Source organism: Microtus ochrogaster, chromosome 1 (assembly GCF_000317375.1).
Source record: "Microtus ochrogaster isolate Prairie Vole_2 chromosome 1, MicOch1.0, whole genome shotgun sequence".
NCBI lineage: Eukaryota > Metazoa > Chordata > Mammalia > Rodentia > Cricetidae > Microtus > Microtus ochrogaster.
In genome coordinates, this window is record NC_022009.1 from 24,481,720 (window position 1) to 24,503,374 (window position 21,655).

Below are 21,655 nucleotides of genomic sequence, written 5' to 3' on the forward strand. Positions count from 1 at the left end.
TCAACTTCACACAGCATAGGGCAGTGGTTCTCAACCTGTGGGTCGTGACCCCTTTGGAGTTGAACAACCCCTTCACAGGGTTTGCCTAAAACCATCGAAACACAGGTATTTACATTATGAAGCATAACAGTAGCAAACCTATAGTTATGACATAGCAATGAAAATAATTTATGGCCGGGGGTCACCACAACATGAAGAGCTACATTAAATGGTCACAACATTAGGAAGGGTGAGGACCACTAGTGTAGAGCCATCTGGGATGAGAATCTCACTGAAGAACTGTCTGGACCACATGGGTGCAAGGACAAGCCTGGGGGAATTATCCTAATTGCCTGAAAGACCTGTCCACTGTGGGTGGCATCATTCCCTAGGCGGGACATTCTGAACTATATGCATAAAGAATGAACACAAGCAAGGAAATAAGTGAGCATGCACACAGTCAGCGCCTTCTGCTCCTCATTATGGATGCAGTACAGCCAGTTCCTCAAGCTCCTGCCCCTGTGACATCCACCCAGCGACGGACTGGAACTGTGAGCTAAAAGAAACCATTTCCCTCCTAAGTAACTTTCATCCAGATATTTTACCATGCAACAGAAACTAAGCTAAAACAGAATTCGGTACCCCAAGTGGGGTGGTTGTTGTTGTGATTAAACCTGACCATGTGGAAGGAATGTAGAAAAAATTGGAATTTTGTGCCACGAAAAGCTAATGCATGCCTTGAGCAGAACTTAGGGATTCTGAGAACAAGGATTCTGCAGGGGACTGGGATGGGATCATGCATGTGAGATTGTGGCTGAGAGTCTTGCTGCACTCTACCTGTGTTCTGAGAATGTGAACTGGATGGTGATGAACTGATTTGTCTGGCAGAGGAGATTTCAAGATGGGATAAAGTCTTAGTCACTTTCCACTGCTGTGACAAAATACTGTGACCAAGGGAACTTAGTAAAGAAAATGTTTAATTTGAGGCTTATGATTTCAGAGGGTAAGAGTTCATGGTGAAGGCCTGGTGGCAAAAACAACTGAGAGATTACACTTTAATCAGAAAGCAGGAAGGAGGGAGAGGAGGAAGAAAGAGGAGAGAGAAACACCAGATAATGGAGTAAGTCTTTTGAAACTTCAAGGCATGCTCCCAGTGACACACCTCCTCCAACAAGGCCACACCCACTAATCCTTTCCAAACAGTTCCGCCAACTCAGGACCAAGTATTCAAACATGTGAGCCTGTGGGGGGCATTCACATTCTGGCTGTCCTAAGGCTGGTGCTGAAGAGGCAGCTGATAGAAACCAGCATGACTGTGCAGAACCATCCTGTGCTACCCTGGAAGGATGGGCAAACTATCCATCCTCTGGGTGAAATCCTATACCTCAGAGGACGCTCCATCTTTTAAATATCCAAATTCACTTAAAAGAAAAAAAACCTAAGCTAAAGGGGTTCACTGATTCTCAAAAGCAACTGCTTAGAGGAAAGTTCCCTGGAGTCAGAACACAGAAGCTGATCCAAGGATCCGGGCTACATCTCAAGCTGGCAGCAGAGTTTGGCAATGTCGTAGGCATTGTCCATGTGGTGCTGGTTTCGTAGGCATAAAAGATGCAAGATTGAGTGGCTCACGACACGCAGCCAAGGCCAGACGATGTGTGGCATGACTGAAGTCTCTGTGCAGAGGGCCTGGGCAAACATGTGAAGCTCTGAAGGAGAAGCCTAAGCTGCCATGGAGACCCCAGCCCTGAAGCCACCAGAGACGAAAGGCTGTCCTCTAAGGAGAGCTGTAGGTGTGGAGTGGAGCCCAGGCCTAAGAGAGAAGCTGTGTGTGCTGTAGGTAGCAGGTCTAGAAGAGTAGGGTTGCACAAGCCTTTAGAGCCCAGCCAATTACATGACGAGCCCCAGACGACAGACATGGAGAGACTGAATTTGGTGTTTTCTCTGTTGACTCATTTCTCTTTGGTGTGATTATTCCTACTATGCCCTGGGTCTTTCATTTTGAAATTAGAACATGTTACTATACATTGGGAATGTGTAATTTGTTTCGTTGGGTTATGGGAACTCAGAGTTAAGAGGCTTTTGGACTTGCAATGGATTGCAATTTTTAAAGACTAGGGACTTTTAAAGTTGGACTCTATTTTACATGATAAGATAAACATAAGACTTTGGGAATAAAGGACAGAAAGTTATGGATTAACAGTGACGTGTCTGGGTGTCAACTTGAAAGGGGTGGAGCTGTGGTGGTTAGCTTTGGTTGTCAGCTTGCCACAGTATAGAATCACCTGGAAAGAGAGTCTCAATTGCTTAGATCGAGCTGGCCTATGGGCATGTCTGTGGTGGATTATCTTAGTTACCTGAATGGAAGTGGAAGGTACCACCCACTATGGGTAGCACCATTCTCTCAGCGGAGGATACTGAACTCTGTACGTGGAGAAAGTGAACTGAGCTCTAGCCTGCATGCATGCACTCATTGCTTTCTGGTCTTGATTATGGATGCGATGTAACCGATTCCCTCAAGCTCCTGCTGTCGTGACTTTCCCACAGTGGCGGACTATAACCTGGAACTGTCGCTAAAACAAACCCTTTTGGAGCTGGAGAGATGGCTCAGAAGTTAAGAACACTTGCTGCTCTTGCAGGGGATCTGGGCTCAGTTCTTGGCACTAATGGGACAGCTCGCAACTATCTGTGGCTCTCGATCCAGGGGATCTGACCACCCACTTTTGGCCTCCACAGGCACTAGGCATGCACAGGGTGCACAGACATACATGCAAAACACATAAGATAAACAACGCGCATGCACATAAAATAAAAATAAGTGACTACTAAATTTAAATAATAGCAAATAGACCAAACAAACCCTTTCTTTCCCAGGTTGCCTTTGTCAGCTATTTTCATCACAGCAAAAGAAAGGAAAGGAAAGCAGATCTTGTAATCCCTGAGCAGCCCTGGCCCGGGGGCAGCTACAGGCCACCCTATCCCCTGGGCCGGAGAGGACTTTTCTCACCCACCCCCTGCTTCACACAGCTCAGTCACAGCCGACACAAACCTCCTTTGTCCATCGCTCCTGCCAAGCTCTCAAGTGCTCTCCTGGAGCCAGCCTCTCTGCTGCTAAAGATCACCTTGGGAAAGAAGGGCAGACTGAGCCAGGAATAGAGCAGGGCCCAGAGTCCCAGTATGAGTCCTACCACTAACATCCATAGGTTTGTTTAGGATATAGGTTTTGGTTAGTTTTTGTTTGCTTGCTTTTGTTACGTTTTATTTCTTCATGGCGGGGATGTACACACAGAGGTCAGAGAACAACTGTGAAGTTCATTCCCTCCCTCTGCCATGTGAACCCCAGGGGTCGAACTTAAGGAGTCAGGCTTGGCAGCAGGCGCCTCACCTGCAGAACCATCTTGCTGGTCTTTGTTTGTTTCTGAGACGTGATCTCAGGCCTTGCGGGATTGGCTCTGAATTTGCTGTGCAGCTGAGAATGACTTTGAACTTCAAATCCTCCTGCCTCCAAGTGCTGAAACAGGTGTGCACCACCACGCATGGCTCCTTACCCTACCTGTCTACGCAGTCCGAAAGACATCTCGCTACCTTGCTGAGCCTCAGCTCCCATCTGTGAATCGAGAGCTGGATAGGGAGCTTTTAAGGTACTTCCAGCAAGGACATCACTCATTCTATCATTAGTCATTGCTTTGCACCTATGTAGACCTGATCCATTTTTAAGTCTGTCCCTTGGTGTCATCTCAAGGCATAGATCTCCTATTATTGTAGGGCATGGTTCTCTGAGGACAACAGGGGGTAGAGTCCTTTGTAGTGAAACACCACGTATCCTGCTTCCTCTCAGCCCTGGAGAGCAGGCTGTGTTGCCCAGGGAAGTACCTGCACAGGAGCTCAGATTGCAAAGATACACGGTGACAGAGACAGTCCACCATCTCACAGGCCTCCAAGCCAAGGGTAGATATTGTACCCATCAAGCGTGCACCATAACTACGGGGTGCCTAGAGCAAAACCCACTCCAGGCACAGGAGTGTTCTCAGCTGCCTGTGCCAAATTCCCAAGACAAGGAATCCACCCCTAACCTCTTACCCCACATATCTTGAAATCTCCCTTCCTTTCAGAATCCTGTGACTCTTGCTGAGGACAGGTGACAACTGTCCAGATTGCCTTAGCGTTGGGGCTTCCGAAGACACGCCCAGCAGGGGCTGCACCTCACCTACACAGAGCCTTCTTCCCAGGGCAAAGTGAAGTTGTAAGCCTGGCTCCTCGCTCTGTGCTCTCGGTTATGGTGTGGTGAGGGAGAAACAGGATACCGTGGAGCTGGAATCCCAGCCATGCAATCCTAGACAAGCTACAACTCTCAGCAACTGTGGCTCTCGGTCTGCCTGTCTGGTAGCTGGTGTCTGTCACATCTGCCTTGCAAGTCTGCTGGCTGGAGCTCAGGTTATCAGTAATTCTGAGAGCTCTCTGGGTGAGTCTAACCTGAGATCCACTTTGCCAAAAGAGCTCTGAGGTTTTTCCCAGGTGTCCCTGGAGCCTGTGGCTCTGCGATTTACTTCCAGGCTCCTTCCTGGAAGCCGACATTGGCATAGACTCGGTGTATACATGAGTAAAGATCATGGCTCACCTCTTTAGTTGTTTCCATATTCACAACTAATGAGGTGAAAGAAAACGTTACAGCGTGGGGTGGCACCATCCTGTGACCCTCCACCACCAGGTAGAGGCAGGAAGATCAGGAGTTCAAGGGTAGCCACGGCTATATTGTGAGTTTGACAACAGTCCAATGCATGTGACTGTCAAAGGTAGGGAGGGAGGGAGGAAATAAAAGGACAGAAAAATTGACTTCTGAGTGGAACTGGAAGAGCACTGACTAGCAGAGTCTCCATGGTGGTGGAAGGTTCTGCAGCCTCAGCTGCTCATCACGGTAGCTCTGAGCCGGATGTGGTTACTAAGCGCGTGCAATGCGTCTAATGTAACGAGGTCTCTAGCTTTTCGAGTTTACTTAGGGTTAAGTTTAAAGCACACATGTGATTTGTAGTATCCATGCCATGGATAGAGAACATATTGAGGGTCAGTCAGTTATAAACGCTATCTATGCCTGCGGACTTCTATGCCTTTCTTTTACTAGCAGCACCCCATTGCTTTAAGGGAGGCCTTCTGACCCCACTGTCTATGGCCCTAGCTAGACAACTGCTGACACTGTACTGCTCTCCTTCAGACAGGCGATGGGCCCAAGACCAAGCTAAGGCAGACGTTCCTCTTTGGGACTCTGACTCGGGGTTTAGTGTCAGAAATAGAAAATAAGGGCCAGGATGGTGGTGCACGCCTCTAACCACAGCACCTGGGAGTCAGAGGCAGGCAGGTCTCTGAATCGAGGCCAGCCTAGTCTACACATCAAGTTCCAGGCCAGCCAGGGCTACACAGTGAGACTGTCTCAAACAAGCAAGCAAAAACATTAATCAAAGGAGATTTCTATGAATGCTGATGTCCTAAGACCCTTCGTATTCACCTCTAGAACTATAGTCTAGAATGTGATAGCAACTGTGATGTGTATAATATGAACTTTATCTTCATCAGCAAAATCACCGGTATCCAGTAGCTCTGACGTGCCAGCGCCTCTACTAGAGACATAATCCATGCAGCCTTTCTTCATCTGCACCATGGAAATCATGCCCATCCTACCTTCTCCCAGTCCTATTTTGAGACAGAGTCTTGGGCAACCCAGACTGACCTTGAGTTCACTATAAATCTGAGGAGAGCCTTGAACTTCAGATCCTCCTGCCTCCACTTCCCAAGAGCCGGTATTATATGTGCACACTACTACAACTGGTTTATGCAGTGCTGGGGATTGAACTCAGAGTCCCAGACATGCTAGACAAGCACTCTTCAAAGAGTGACACCCCCCACCCCTTCTTCTGGAGATTTCGTTTGGATAGCAAAGGAGATTGTGGCCATAAGCACTTTGAACAAAAGTAAGGAGTTACCTGTGTCTCTTATCAATGTTGTTCTCAGGGCACAAGTCTGGAGGAGTCCTGGGAGGGTTAGACAAGAAGTCAGGATCTGGACCCAATTCACAAGCTGGCAAGACACTTGTCTTCTCTGGACTTTTGCCAGAGACTGAGACACAGCCCTTTCCAGGTTCTCCATTGCCTGGTATTTTTGCTTCTCCCTTGCTGGATGCATATCTCCTCCTACTTCTACCGGCACAAGCCAGCCAATCCCCAGAGTAGATCCTGCAGGTTTGTAACCCTTTCTTCCTTTCCTGCCTTCCACATTCCTGGGAAGTTACCTAGAATATGCACTCTCACGATTGACTGCACTGTTCTCTGGCAGAGGACTTCACGGCAATTGTGTCCAGCCTTCTCCTCAGTTAGCAGACCAGAAGGTCTGTTGGGACAAAGACCACATCACACCGTATTTACATTGTATCCATAGCAACAGCGACCAGTGTAGATGCTCTCTGATCCTTACAACATTTGAAGGTTTCAGTGAGTAACCTACATCTATTTAGTATGTATTATGAAAACCACACATCTATTTTGTTTTAGGAAACCAGCTGTGCTAATTATCTGATGCTATGTCACAAATTACAGCTCAAACTTATCTGCTTTAAAAAAAAAATCACTTGAATTTCTATTTCCGTAGGAGAAAAATTCGGACAGGATGTGTGCAGTTGGCTTGCCTCTGCTCCATGTCTGAGACCTTGGGTCTAAGACCCAAAGGCCAGGGGCTGATCTTCTGAGGACTCAGTTTACCACCTGTATTGATTGTCTCCGTTGGCCGCGATCTACTGGGAGCTGTCAGCCAGAAAGCCCTCATGTGACATCTGGATTACTTGTGCTTCCTCACAACATGGCAGCTGGTGTCTTCGGAAGATAGCATCTCATTTCTGTAACCCTGCCATGAAGGGTCTCAGTGCATCCACCTCCTCTCATTCTAGTCTTTAGAGTCCTGGAGCTTAGCACGTTCAGAGGAAGGGGAATCAGACTCTAATATTCACAAAGAGAGGGCGGAGAACTTGTGAACATCCTGTAAGTTTACCGTGAGCACTGGGTAAACACGAGATACACATTATTAAGCCAAGAGGCAGTGTCACAAGGAGGCCTTCTGCTCTCAGTCTGGTTCTGCGGCTTGTTCCTGTGTGGGCTTGGGGAACTTGCACTCTGAGAGTCAGGCTTCCCCATGTACACAACAAAGAAGGAAGCAGCTGTTGATCTCTGGTGCCATTTGCATGCCAGACACCCCTTGAGAGCGAGTTTAGGAAGAACCTGGCCTTCTGGAAACATCCCTAGCACTGACCATGCCTGATTCTTGACACTGGAGGTGACAAAAAGTTGTGACTGAAGCTCAGAAAGATCTGACACCAGGAGGAACTTTAAGGACCCCATGGAGAAGCATTAAGGGCCTGGGGAATCTCTGGTCTCTCTACTCTTGACGTGGGTACACACCTTTAACCCCAGCACTTCAGAGGCAAAGATAGGCAGATCTCTGTGAGTCTGGGGCCAAACCGGTCTGCTTATCAAGTTCCAGATCAGACGGTGCTACATAATGAGATCTCACCTATAAATAAATAAATAGCTTAGCATGATTGACTAAGTAAGCAGCACTCCTCATGATTTTGCCTTGAATTCCATCCCTCAGTGATGGACTGTGACCTGGAAGTATAGACCAAAACAAATCCCTTCCACCCTAAGTTGCTTATCATAGTAACAGCGATGACATTAGGATGGAGAGGATACCTTCAGCCACCTACACACACATACACACAGCCCCACCCCCTACAGGTTCTGCTACCTCCAAATAACACCATCTGGGGACACATTGGTCTCTCAGAGACCTTCAATATCCAAACTATATCTGTGAGGAACATTTCTCCCAGATGACGCTCTTCATACCAACTACTGGCAGGGGAAAAAAGTCTTACACTGCTCAGCTGTAGATGTCTGGTGAAATTCTTAGTTTGGGAGTTACACGCAGATCTGCGCTACAGGGAAAGGAGAGGGAGTGTTGGGTCTACAGCATCCACATGCCACACACAACCCACAACCGTGCTTATCTGGGCAGGTCAACTCTCCCCAAACACTGTCTCCCACCCTTGTGTTGCTGTCTTGGTCCCATGATTGGGAAAGCTCTTGTCTCCAGCCAGGTGCCAGGGACTGGGATATCCAAAGCCAGAACTAGGGGCACACTCCCGGGATCCCATGCAAGTAACCGAAATAAGCACATCAAACTCTCAACCCTTACAAATCCTCCCTTGAGGAGCATTGTCAGAAGAGCAGAGTTCATCCAGCATGACGGATGGGGAAACTGAAGTCTGCAAAAAGAAGAGATTTACAAAACGTCCCAGAGGAAAATGGGCATGAACACCGTCTAGATCTCGCGGTTTCCAGGTCAGCGTTTTTGATTCTATAGATGAGGGCCCCCCTCCTCGATGTGTCTGTCCTTCAGGAAATTCCCGACCGCCCGCCACAATTCCTTCCGCGCCAGGAATCCCCCAGGAGTTTGCGCTCTCTGTGGCGGGGTGTAAACTTCCTCCGCAGCTCTGCACCCACTTCTCAACGCCCTAAGAGAGAGGTGAGAAGGAGGGAACGTTCAGGACAGTCCTGCGATAACTTGTAGCAATGGGGGGTAGTGGGGTGGCCGCAGCAGGAGGAGAACCCGGCGGGAACGCGCTGGCCCTTTAAGGGGGGGACGGGGCGCATGCGCGGCGCGGGCCGGAGTCGAGCCTGGTGGGCGGCGGGAGGCGCGGAGGACCCGGCCGGCGGCAGCGGTGGCTTCTGCTTCCCCGAGCCGGGACGCCGCCATCGGCCGGTGGGCTGCACCTTCATAGGCTGCTGCTCCCTGGGGATCGGTGCACCGACATCCTCCAGGGCTTTGTCACTCTCCGCCGCGGGCGGAGCCTACGGACCTGCCCTCGCACCCTGCGCGCCCCTCCCGGCTCAGCCTGGCCGTGGGAACCCCAGTACAGCATCCTCCTACCGCTCATGCTGCAGCTGGTGGTGAGCGGCGAGTCTGCCGCTCAGCTACCTCAGCCTGATCCCCCGCGAGTCGCCTGAGCCGCTCCCCACGATGGCTGAGCCTGGGGCCCCGCGTCCCTCTTTGGCTCAGCTGGGACCGAGCCGCGCCAGGTGCCCCCGGTATCCCCGCTGATCCGCTGCAGGCTGGGGATCGCAGGGCCCGATCTCCCCGAGCCCTCGCCTCCCCTCCGCGCCCTTACCCTCCGCCCTCTTTACTGCTGTTCTCCGGGGCTAGGGGCTAGGGGATCTAGACAAAGCCCCACTTTGTGCGGGAGGCGGGCGTGGAATGTGTACTGCGGCGCGCGCCCCCTCCCCGCCCCGCCAGCTGCGAGTCTTGGCTCCCGGAAGGGTCGCGACAGAGAAGTCGCCCCCGGCGCCGCCTCCCCCCCTGCATCCCCGATCCCTGGGGTCCAGACTGGGAGCTCACGTGGGCCCCCTCCGCTCGCGCCAGTGTGAGTGTGCAAGGATTCCGTAGAGGAATTTCTTCTCTCCAAAACGGGGAGTGGGCACCGGTGTCTTGGGCCTCCTTTTCAGCATTGCTGCAAGAGCTGTCTGGCCTCAGTCTCCCCACCCCCGGAACCCCACTTTTCTCCTCTCAGCCATCCTAGATCGCTGCGGGTCATTGTTCTTGCTGCCAAATGGGGGTGCTTTGTATAGGCTGCCAAGTTGGGGTGTGTTCTCTTCATCCAGTTTTTCAAACAAAATAGGGCTTCAAAGGCGGACCCTAGGCAACCCACCTGGCCATCACTCCAAGCTGATGCGCTGATTCTTTCTTACCAAATAGTATTTTATTGTATAGGAGCCACGCCCTGGTTTCTTAAAGGCGCCCGGCACTGTTTGGCCATGTGTTATCTTTATAGCGGATATGTGGGAAGCCTCCTGTGAGGCACTTAGTTTTCCCGCTTCCTGATATATCCTCCCATCCCTATCGAGGATTTAGGGATGCCAGGGGGAAAGAAGGTGGTCCCAAGTGGCAGCAGCAGTGCCTCCCCGAATGCAGCCGCCGCCAGCGCTGCTGCTGCTGCCGCCTCCCACTCTGGCATTAAACGTTTGGAGACCAGCGAAGGGGCCTCAGCACAGAGAGACGAGGAACCAGAGGAGGAAGGGGAAGAGGACCTACGAGATGGAGGTGTCCCTTTCTTCGTCAACCGAGGTGGACTGCCAGTGGACGAAGCCACCTGGGAAAGGATGTGGAAGCATGTGGCCAAGATCCACCCGGATGGAGAGAAGGTGGCCCTGCGGATCCGTGGGGCCACGGACCTTCCCAAGGTAAGACAGGGAGCGGGCAGGCACAATGAGGATGGGTTTTATTGACCTTGAAGCTAAGAAAATAACCCACATCTTGCTTCTGATGGAAACAGTAGGGGACCATTGGTAAGATTTTTTTTTTAATATAGGTAGGTGACACCTGTCCAGAACTTTCTTTCCAGTGCTTTCGGGGTCATTTGATGAGGGAGGCTCAGTGCCCTATCTCCAGGAGGCCCTCTCCCATGGCTTTCTGGGTAGGACCACAGATGAACTTGGGAACCGATGTGGCTTGGCATCTTTCTGGCTCAGGACATTTGACAAGCCAAAAAACAATGAGACTAATGATGAATGACTTTGTATGATGAGAAAATATTTTCATATAATATCTACTGAATTTGACCAGCAACAGCCCAAAGGAAATAGTTTGGACTCCCTTTTAAGATGAGAAACTCAAAAGGTACGTGGGAAGTGGCAGAGCTGGGATCAGCACCAGGTCTTAGGGCTCCAGATGCTCAGCTCTGTTGGGTACTAGATTCAGGGGCATAGCAGTGACCCTGTGGGAAGAGAGGAGCAAAGTGTTCTGCATTGACTAGAGCTCCTCTGCCACAACAGTGCCTCCATGGTGCTGCTCAGGAAGGGAAGGCTCTGTCTCATTCATCTTTGTCTTCTTGAGGTCTCCTGTGTGCCTGGCACAGGACGGGCGCTTATGTGTGTTTGCTAAATGAAAGGGCATTTGGGTAGTGCTGTGCTGTGCAGTGCTATAGTGTGTGTGTGTGTGTGTGTGTGTGTGTGTGTGCGCGCGCGCGCACGCGTGTTAATGTTTATGTTTTGTCTAAGGAAGCACTGTTCCACGTACTGAGACCATTGGTCAGAAATCAGACCTATAGCTTAGTTCTGAAGGAAGAGAGGGTTGGAGTTCCTGATGCCTGGGGACCAGGCCTGTGTTGCTTTCGCTGGGTTATCAGCATAGCCATCAGAAAACTGTTTGGGGGAAAGATATCTGAGGTTGAAGGTTGAGCTCCTAGTGCCTAATGCTTCCCAGGGGAATGAGCTGGACTGACTGAATAGTTACATCACCGTCCTCTCATTTATTCAGCTGGTCTGAACTGGACATTGTCTCCACTGTCTTAGCCTTAAAACCAACACTGTGTCGAACATTCTAAAACCCAAATTTTGGGATCCTGCTTTGAGTTTTTGACCTTGGGACAAATTCCCGAACAAGAAAGTGTGACATCGCGGGATTTAGGTATTGTTTCGGATCTCCTGCCTGCCCATGTGAGCTCAAGGCAATCCCCTCCAGCCTGCCTGAGCCACAGTTTTCTTATCTGAAAAATGGGCTGGTGGTGGAGAGGGTGAAATGAGAAACCGGGACTATTGTGAGGAGGGAGACGAGAGGCCATCCAAAGTATCTGTCTGATGAGACCAGAGCTACACACATGCCCCACAGCATCCAGCCCTCCTGGTTCTGTCTGGATTGGACCATAGGACAGTGGCAGAACGGTCACTGCTTTGGAGGACTCAATCCATTAGTGTCTTCAACAGTGATTGGTCAGTAATGTGGTCTTCAGGCCTCATGCTCGGGAAGAAAGGACAGGTTCGAAGGGATCAGCTGTTTGTTAGAGATGAAAGTGTGGAGTCAGGTGAGAAAGTCAGAGGGAATTCTGAAACTTTAAGCTTTTTGGGAAAGCGTCTCAGATGGAGGAAGTGAGGAACCATGAAGCTCAACTGGAAACTTGGTCCACGGGATGTGGAGGAGCCCTAGAGGCTGTGGAGAAGAGCAGCAAATATTGGGTGTCATACTGTGAACCACAGAAAGGCCTGAGCCTGGCCTGTCCCCTCTCTGGTGGCCTGCTGCAGAGGTCACAGTGTTCTTGATGGGCCCGGGAACGGTTTCTTAAGATACACATTATCTTAACAGACCGCTTGAGCCAAACAATAACATTGGGTGATTTCTCTCATAATGATCCATACTTTTTGGCATCTTTACAGGAAAGTAAGAGATATGGGAACAGCAAGACTATGGCAGCTGGCAGGAGGGGCTGGGCTGTGTTTCCCCTCCCTCATTTTGCTACAGCTTCCCATGCCCCCACCTGCTTTCCCCGAGTTTTACAGGCTAAGCCTCCGCAGGAAGCTGGATGCACAGCAGCAGGGCAGTGCAGTGAAAGGCAGTTCTCTGAGGGGAAGCCACCATGTCTTCTCACCCTTGCTATCACATAACTACTTACAAGAGGAAGGTGTGCAGCATCCTTGCCCCTTCTGCATCCCCTAGTGCACTGATCAGTGGCAGTGCCCACTTCGTGGGGATGTTGAGATGAACTGGTCATGGAAAGCATGTAACAAACACCTCATTAGGTGAGCATCTAATAGGGTCCCCTCCACAGCAAGGGCATGCAGCAAGCCATAAGCACTTGCAGTATCTGCGAGAGTGAGCCCAAACATAACAGTTTCTGGAAGCATCCAGAAGCCAGCAGCAGGCTATGCCCCTTCATGAGAATCTCTCTAGCTGTTTCCAGCTGTCATCCCTTTGAAAGTCCAGCGACCACTGACCCAACCCTGATGCTGATCTAGCTGCAGCTTTGACCACTGAGCATCTGCAGATGGGCATCCAGGCGTCTTTAGAGGGCCAGATAGCCCAGGGCAGCGTGTTCTGGACAGTTCTTGGCACACATCTGTAGCCAGGTGTTGGACAGTGTCCTGAGGTGTCTGCTTGCAGTAGCTCGGTGATACCCCAGGGCGGGTTCCGTGGCTGCACTTTCACAAGTGAGGAACATTCACCAATGAGCCCTCTGAGGCACTGCTGTTCAGGACATCGCTGAAATCAGAGAGCTAGATTCCATAGCGGAGCCAGTTCCGCTCTGGTCATCACCAAGTCTTCCTGACTCGCCCCCAAGTCCAGCCACAGGCTCTCCCTAAGCCTCCTCATTGTGTTGGCCTGAGGGACTCTTTCAGTAGGATTGTCCTACAACCCTGGACTGTCTGGTTCTGGGATCAAGCTTTGCCCTTGGGATAGTGGTCTCTAAGACATGCTTAGGATCCTAGGTCATGTCTGACTCTTCTTGCACAGCAACCTTCTTGACGGGTCCTTGATGGAGGCAGGTGTCCATGATGCTTTTGTGGGTACCACCTGGTCCTGGCTTGAGCCTGTTCCTAAATCTCTCTCCCTGAGCTCTGGCAAGTTGTTCTTCCATGGCTTCCTCCCTGTCCAGAGTGGTTGATGAGCATCTGGGTACAGTTATACGGCTACAACTCCAGTTCTTGGAACCTACTCCCCAAGGAGGGGTGATTTTGCTACACTGAGTAAAAGGTCAAAGGTCAGCTTACGTGGGTGGAGATGCAGTACTACTTACAGAGGTTTGCTAAGCTATTTCTGGCCTACCTCCCCACCCCCATACCCTTGACCAGGATGGCCAGCCAGTCCCTCGGATAGTTCAAGTGCACATTTGGTGCAGAGTGATCCAGACAGGTGAAGGCAGGGCCCACCCTGAGCTTGTCTCCCGCAGGTGGCTATAAGTGACGGTGCCAGTTTGAAGATGGTACCGATGTGGAAGGGGAAGTAACTTCCCCAGGCTGTGGTATCTGCTGCTGGAGACTGCCCAGACAGGAAGCAAAGGACCCTGGGGAGGGAAGAGGGAAGAAAGACATGCTAGACTGTCTCCGAGCCAGGGCCCTTCCTTCCTGCATCTGCACCCTATGGAATGGAACCGTATCTGCCAGAGACACGGTCCTGGTCTCCCACCGCAAGAAGCACCCCAGAGACAAGTGTCTGGCGATAACCAATGTGTCACTTCCCTTCCTGACAGAGCCCAGCCACAGCGACTAGAGTATTGTAAAATCCTCCTTAGGCCCAGCCTCTCATACCAACAACGAGTCCTTCCTCGCCCTATAGCCCCACCCTGAGTGTACTTACTTGGGACTCCTGGTACATTTGCAACTAGGTGGTCACGGGCAAACTCTGTGTGGTCCAATGGCAGCCTGCTGGGAAATGATGGGAACTTACTAGTCAGATGTGGAGTGGGTGGGGAAAGGGTGTTTTGAAGCAAGACCCCCCACTGCCCCCCCCCACTGCCATACTCCTTGACAGTTCAGGTTGGCGCTTTGGAAGTCCTGGCACACCTGTCCTGCCATGGACATCCCTGGCTGATGTCATATCCACCGGTCTAGGATAGATCCCCTAGCTTATGGTACCACGCGGTAGAATGGAACACTGTGGAAACCAGTTTTGATCTAGTGCTCGAGCCACAGTGTATTAAACTGTTTTCTCGTTGCGATAATGAAATGCCTGAGGCAGGACACTTAGGAAGAAATGAGGTTTATTTAGCTTGTAGCTTTGGGGCTGGAGGGGCCTGTGTTGGTTGGAAGGTCTGATGGCAGTGGATGATACCATGACAGGAGCATGGGGAGGCAGATCACACTGGATGATCACAAGAGGCCATAGGAAGGAGGAGCTGGTTCCTCCCCTTTGATGACAATCCTGAGAACTGCCTTCTGCCTTTCCCAGGGGGTGCCTGCAGTACCCCAATACTTTTATCTAGAACCTACCCAGGGGCAAAGTGCCTAACACCTTTGCCACATCCAAGCCATAGACCAGAGTGAACCCCCAAACCCAAACAAATTAGCCCCAATTCGGACATTCTTGTTAAGCATCATTTAGTGCATATTTTAAATTTAATATAGGCAGTCAGTGGATCCTGCTGGTTTTTTCTAAAATTATTTAACAGCGTAAAATTGCAAGGTCAACCTAAGTTCCACATACAAGTACAGTCAGGTATCAGGGATGGCTAAGCTGGAGGCCTGGGAGGAGACTTGGGAAAGAAGGGCTCCCAGGGAAAGTGGCTCAGAGTAGGAGCCTCCCCTGGCTGTTGCTCTAGGGGCGCTGGAAGCTCCAGGGTGTGCCTATCCATGTGACAGAGCTTCTTTCCTCCATCTGTCCCTAGATTCCCATACCAAGTGTGCCTACTTTCCAGCCGACGACGCCCATCCCCGAGCGCCTGGAAGCCGTGCAGCGCTACATCAGGGAGCTGCAGTATCCTCTTGGGTCCGGAGTCGTGGCCACCACTTAGTGACAGCCCAAAGACCAAGTGGGGCCTGGATAGGGATCCTCAGGGCCAGCTCCCTACCAGCTCCAGAGCTGCCATTCACTGACATTTCTGTTCCCTAGAGCTGCCAAGGCTGTCTGAGTGCTGGACCCGCTCCAGCTTCTCCAGCACCAGTTTCCCCATGCTCTGTGCGTGCGTGTGTGTGCATGCGTATGTGCGTGCGTGTGTGTGCGTGCATGTATGCGTGCATGTATGCGTGCGTGTGTGTTTGTGTGCGTGTGTGTTTGTGTGCGTGTGCATGCGCCTGTAGGGAGAGAAGGGGCCTCCTAAGTACCTTGATGAGAAAAGGGGGTGTCAGCTGTCATTCATCCTGCCCCAGCAAAGGGACGGAAGAAGCTCTTTGGGGCTATTGCAGTGCTGGGTTTGGGAGGATGGGGGAGGGAAAAGGACCTTTTACTCCAAGATATATTATCCATAGCTTGAAGTTTTCTCCCAATTCTTGGCGCTTTTTTTCCCTGGCAGCAGGCCAGTTCTGTTATGTCTCTGCTCTGGGCCCCTGGAGCTTCTGCCTGAGAGCCATGCGTCCTGGGTTCTGTGTTCCTTGCTTGCTCCTTGTGGCTCATACATCCTGCTTTCTTAGAGCATCCAGGACCACCCAGCCCAGGGGTTGCACCACACACAATGAGCTGGGCCCCCTCCCCACATCAATCACTTAACTAAGAGAACTCATCACAGGCCAGTCTAGTAGGGGCGTCTTCTCAATTGACGGTCCCCTTTCCCAAATGACTCTAGCTTGTGCTGAGCTGACACAAAACTAGCTGGCACAGGGGAGGTGGTGGCCTTCCAGCCTCCTTAGCTGTTTGGAAAACCCAGCACTCCAAGGAGCTGCCCCCAGCTAAGGCTACTTTCTCAGCCGGCTGGGCTGGCTGCCCACTCAGCGTCCTGTGCTGGGACGAGAGGGCAGGAGAGGACGAGGGAGACCGCAAAGAGTGGGGATAAGCACCGCGAGAGCAAGGAGAACCCCCATGCTGCACCCTAGCCCCTCATCCCAGAGAACAAGTCCTAAGCGGCCCATATGGTGCTCTGTGGCAGATGTTGCAAAGGGGTCCTTCTGTAGTCATCCAGCCTCTGGGGCGGCAGCCAAGGGAAAGACACAGCCTTCCCGACCAAGCCAGGAAGCCCTTAACCACTGTCCCCAGGTACAATCACACGGGGACACAGTTCTTTGAAATTAAGAAGAGCAGACCTCTGACAGGGTAAGTACCAGGCCTCTGGGCGGGCTCTCAGGGTTTCCCCACCCTCCCCTTGGGTTTGATCCCACTAGGGAACCTCGGTGGTTTGCCTTTGAGTGACTGCTTAAGAAGGAAGGCAGGGACTTCCCTGAGAAGAGCCAGCCATAGGATGGGGGAAGGGCGCTACCCTGGGAAGGGAAGAGATAGCCACCCAAGGCTTAGGAAAGCAAAGCTCAGCTGAACTAGTAAATAGGGTAACCCCCCTTCCCAGGTTGTCTGGTAGGTGCTGTGGGCAGGGCAGGGGTGGGGTGGGAACAGGGAAGAACCTCTCCCTCTTCTTTCCTTGAAGCCTCCCATGCACCCTGCATCACATGGTACCTATATACTTACCCAGTTTGTCCTGGATTCTCCTGGTCTTGAAGTAGAAAGTCCAGTGTCTAAGCATCAGATCCCACAGGAAAGAGACTGCATGTCTCACTTTCTAGCCTATCGTGACTCAGCATGCAGACTCAGCATGTAGACCAAATCTCTTATTCTAGATAGTCTGTTTTAAGATGCTTAGTTGTGGCAGGGAGTGGGGGATGCCCTGAATTGCTTATTTAATTAATTGTCCGGTCTAGAAATTCTTGGGTCGAACCCACCTTCTCTGATCCTGGGCTTTCCTCTTGTCCGTCAGTTGCTGCTGTGTGCTGGTGTCCCATCCCATTTTCCCATTGGTTACAGGAGTCCCAGGCAACGCCAGTGGCCAAGCTGAGGCCCCAGACCTGGAGGATAGGCTGTTTTGAAATGGCCTAATTTTTGCCAGCCTAAAGGTGATGGCCCACACCTTTAGTCCCCGCACTTGGGAGGCAGAGGCAGGCGGATCTCTAAGTTCGAGACCAGCCTGGTCAACAGCATGAACTCCAGGATAGGGCAGCCGGGGTTACACAGACAAACCCTGTCTAGAAAAACAAAAGCGGGCGAGGGCTAAATTCCAAGCTCAGGGGCAGGCAGGGATAGCTGTCTTCCCGAGATCCTACATCCAGGCTGCAGAGAGTACTTTCCACCAGTTAGCGAGTTCTTCGGCCGCTGGGGTTGGACGAGGCGTGTTTGCTGGCTGTGCTCAGGAAGGGAAACCATCAATGCTAAGCTTCTCACCTCCCCTCAGCCCTATTGCACTGCGTGGGGCCCGCCATTCATGCTTCCCTCTCCCCTCTCCCGGAAGTCTAAGCAGGAGCCCGGCCAGAGAGGAAGAAGCGAAAGGAGGGAAGTGCAGAGAGAGTAGGCCTACTTCCTGAGCTCCAGGGCGTGCCCCCGAGTCACCCCCTGAGACTCTAGACTTGGGAGGGGGAAGGAAACACCAGGCCCGGGAGGAAAACACCAAGCTTGGAGAGCAGTCTCAGCCGAGTCTTTCTGGCTCCACACCAAATAGAGCCTGAGGGGGCTGAAGACGCTCAACACACGGCTCCGCCTCCCTTTCTCATAGGCTGATGGACCTGGCCAAGGAAATGACCAAAGAGGCTCTGCCAATCAAATGCCTGGAAGCTGTGATCCTGGGAATGTATCCTTCCTGGGGCCTGGGAGAGAGTGGTTCAGATTGCCTTGGCTGCCTGCTGTAGAAGGGGAGGGTCTTCAGGGCTCGGGGCTCCCACCATTCCTGCCTCTCTTGGCCCGCATCAAGGAGCAGCCTTCCGGAGTGGAGGAATCCCTGCGAGAGAGAGGATCCTTGGGGAGGTTGTCTCAGTGTTCCCTCTTGCTACCACGTCAGGCCTGCTGGATAGCAACATAGACAAGATGACCCTGGTTTTGGCACTCCACATATGGGTACAGTGTTGCACCCTGGCTCTGGCTCCATTTCTAAGTCCAGGAGCAGCAGCGGGGAGGCCCGCTGTTGGCGCGTCCAGATAGTGCTGATCTGTAGAGAAGGCAGATGGCGTCTCGGAAATAGAACTACCTGCAAAGATGCGCAGGGTTTCTCGCCCAAACCCCTCCCAGGGCAGGGGAGCACCTGGGAAGGCTGGCAAGTCTCCCCGGAGAAGCAGCCCTCTGCAGGGACCCCAGTCAGGGCTGGGGAGGTAGACAAGTTCTGTTTAGGCACTCTTTGGCACTCGTATGCCATCTTGCCCTGGCGCTTTCCATAACTCACCGCTTCACCAGTTACCTCACCAACAGCATGCCCACCCTGGAACGTTTCCCCATCAGCTTCAAGACCTATTTCTCAGGGAACTACTTCCGCCACATTGTGCTGGGGGTGAACTTTGGGGGCCGCTATGGAGCCCTGGGCATGAGCCGAAGGGAGGACCTGATGTATAAACCTCCAGCCTTCCGCACACTCAGTGAGCTCGTGCTGGACTATGAGGCGGCCTATGGCCGCTGCTGGCATGTGCTGAAGAAGGTAAAGCTGGGCCAGTGCGTATCCCACGACCCCCACAGCGTGGAACAGATTGAATGGAAGCACTCGGTGCTGGACGTGGAGCGGCTGGGTCGGGAAGACTTCCGCAAGGAGCTTGAGCGGCACGCCCGAGACATGCGTCTCAAGGTTAGGATCAGCAGTGGTCCCCGGGGCCACTGTCAACCCTGCTTCCTTATAGGATCGCCATGCTTTCACTGGCTTGCCCCGACCAGTAGGGGCTCCTGAGAACGAAGTATCTATTTGGACTCGGGATCAGGCATTACTCAAGAAAGTCCTGCTGTTGAAGTTGAACCTTGGGTGGGCAGACCAAGAACCCTACTCTAGGAGGGGGAATGGAGTGAGCGGGTTTTGCACAGGCATAGGCTTGGACATGTGAAGAACAGGGATCTGGTACATCGGGCCAGGGTGCGTTGAATGGAAGAAACGGTGCCTGGCCTGAGTGGGTGACTGAGTAGGGTAGTGAGCCTCCACAGTCCGACTGCACTCTGACCTGCTCCTTCAAACCCCTGTGGTTAACATTGTCTTCCCCTAAGGTAGATGCTGCCCTAGGCCTGCATTACAGAGAAGTTCTCCATGCTGAAGCCACTCGCTTCTCCCTGGCCCTGCACCCCCGGGGTTCAGTGTTTTCCAGGCAGCCTAAAGATTCCTTCTTCAGTGCTTTTGACCCAGCCTGCTCAGCACTAGACTCCCCATGTTGCTTCTTTTGCAGCTCCCCATTTGTCTGGGAGAGAAGAAAACTCAAAACAGGCTGACCATACGACATAAAGGATGACTCGGGGTTTTTTTTTTTTTGTTGTTCGTTTTGTTATTTCATTTTGTTTTTCTGAATCAGAGTTACAATTGCCAGTCTGGCATCTGATTGACCTAAGATAGTCAGTGTCACCGTTGGGCTGGTTCGGGCTGGTAGGACTTGTCCCAGAGCATTTCCCATAGCCCCATCTGGCAGGCACAACTACCTTTAAAGATGTCTTCCAGTCCTGTGGCAGCCCAGCGACAGCTCCCACACTGTGTTCAGAACCCTCACAGTAGACAGCCCTACCAAGAATCTACTGCCCTGGTGGTTTAAGTGCCAGGGTGACCCAGAGACAAGGCAAAGGCCACCTGAGGCTTGGAGTGCACAGGGCCCAGGGCAGCTTCCAGGGACACTCCTGACAGAGCAGAGTGGGCCATGGGGCGGCCCAAAACATGCTTTTGTTTCTTCCTCCTCATCCAGATTGGCAAGGGGACAGGCCCTCCCTCTCCCACCAAGGACCGGAAGAAGGATGTTTCTTCCCCTCAGAGAGCCCAGTCCAGCCCACACCGCAGGAACAGCCGCAGTGAGAGACGGTGAGAAAGGGGGCTTCTCTCCTCTTCCTGGCCCCTCCTCACTCCTCTTTTCTTCCCATCCATTTCTCTTTGGGAAGTCACGTGGAATGCCGGGTCCAGGCGTTGGTGTGTTGGCATTGCCTCCAGCGGCGTGGTGCCATTTCCCCTAAAGAAAACACCCTCGGTTGTCTGAGGTAGACAGCAGAATGGACTGAAGAGGGAGGATGGATTCTGTGGGGTTCCCACAAGGCCCTGAGCGCTCCTGCGGTTTGCTGAAGGGACTCTGTCTATGACCCAACTGCACAGCCCGGAGAGAAGGCTTCGTACACAACTTTTGCCCCTGTGGTCTGGGTTTTTGTCTGGGCTCAAATGGCAAGACTTGCTATTTAAAGAGCAGGCCTCTCGCTCTGGTGCCCTCTCCCACAAATCATCCTGACTCTTGCTTTAAGTATAACTGTCCCTCTGGAATCACCTGTCCGCTGCGAAGGGAGGGGTGCTGAGCAGACCTCTGGCGCTAAAACACCATCACCCTGAGCAGAAGGCTGTGTGACAGCTGCAGGGAATTACCTAGGACACCCTAGGCTAGCTGACTATGGCTCCAGAAACAGTCCCTATACCCTCTGCTGCTGCTGTAAAGACCCCTTAGAGGAGGGAAGCCAGCTGGACAGCCGTCTCCCCCTCTCTTCCACCCTCCCTCCCTCTTCTCCATCTCCCTAGAAACCACTCGCTCTTCTTCTGAACCCTCTGTTTCTCTTCTGCAGGCCGTCAGGGGAGAAGAAGCCTGCAGAGCCCAAAGCCATGCCAGACCTCAATGGGTACCAGATCCGGGTGTGAGGCTGCTGCCAGCACCCCCAGACCTCCCCTGCTTCTGGAGGCCCTGACCTACCTGCAGGAAAGAATCTACTTCCTTCAGGCAGGGGCTGGTGATCGGGTGGGCTAGGGGTGGGAGGCAGGAAGGATGCCTTGCAGATCAGCCCCAGGTGACTTCCCCTCTCACTGAACCAAGCCCCTAACCTTGGGCCAAGAAGCAGTTAGTATTTCATTTGGAGTTTTAACCCTACAACTGAAGTTTAAGGTATTTGGAGGGAAAGGCACGTGGATATGCTGGTAGCTGGCAAGGCTTGCTCTTTCTGCGCACTCTGTGGCTTGGGAAGGAGGGCTTGCTGGCTCTGTGGTGCTCCAATCAGCAGTGATGAGGTTGGCTAGCCTCGCCAGTCTGTGGGGTGAGGGTGGGGTGGGGTCGGGATGGAGAATCATGACCCAGGGAAAGGGAAGCAGGGTAGGGGTCCCCCTGAGAAAGGTCCATGTAGTCCTCAAATCAGGAACGTGGCGGAGGACACATCTGTTTAAGGTGGAATCCTATGATCCAGGAGAGCCCTCGGGTCAGCATGACTCTTTAGACAGCACTGTGCCCCTCCCAACACATACAGAGGCACACACACACGCACACACACACAC

The 21,655-nt window shown here is 52.2% G+C and overlaps 1 protein-coding gene across 1 annotated transcript; it reads left to right on the forward strand.

The window, feature by feature from the left end:
- Positions 1-8,731: 8,731 nt before the first annotated feature.
- Positions 8,732-21,649, forward strand: Vash1 (vasohibin 1). The gene is made up of 7 exons (XM_005343386.2): positions 8,732-10,253; positions 15,167-15,255; positions 16,468-16,524; positions 17,966-18,040; positions 18,637-19,018; positions 20,106-20,218; positions 20,959-21,649. Exons 1-7 carry the CDS (start codon positions 9,927-9,929, stop codon positions 21,029-21,031), a joined length of 1,116 nt encoding a protein of 371 aa, XP_005343443.1. The 5' UTR covers positions 8,732-9,926; the 3' UTR covers positions 21,032-21,649.
- The last annotated feature ends 6 nt before the right edge of the window (positions 21,650-21,655 follow it).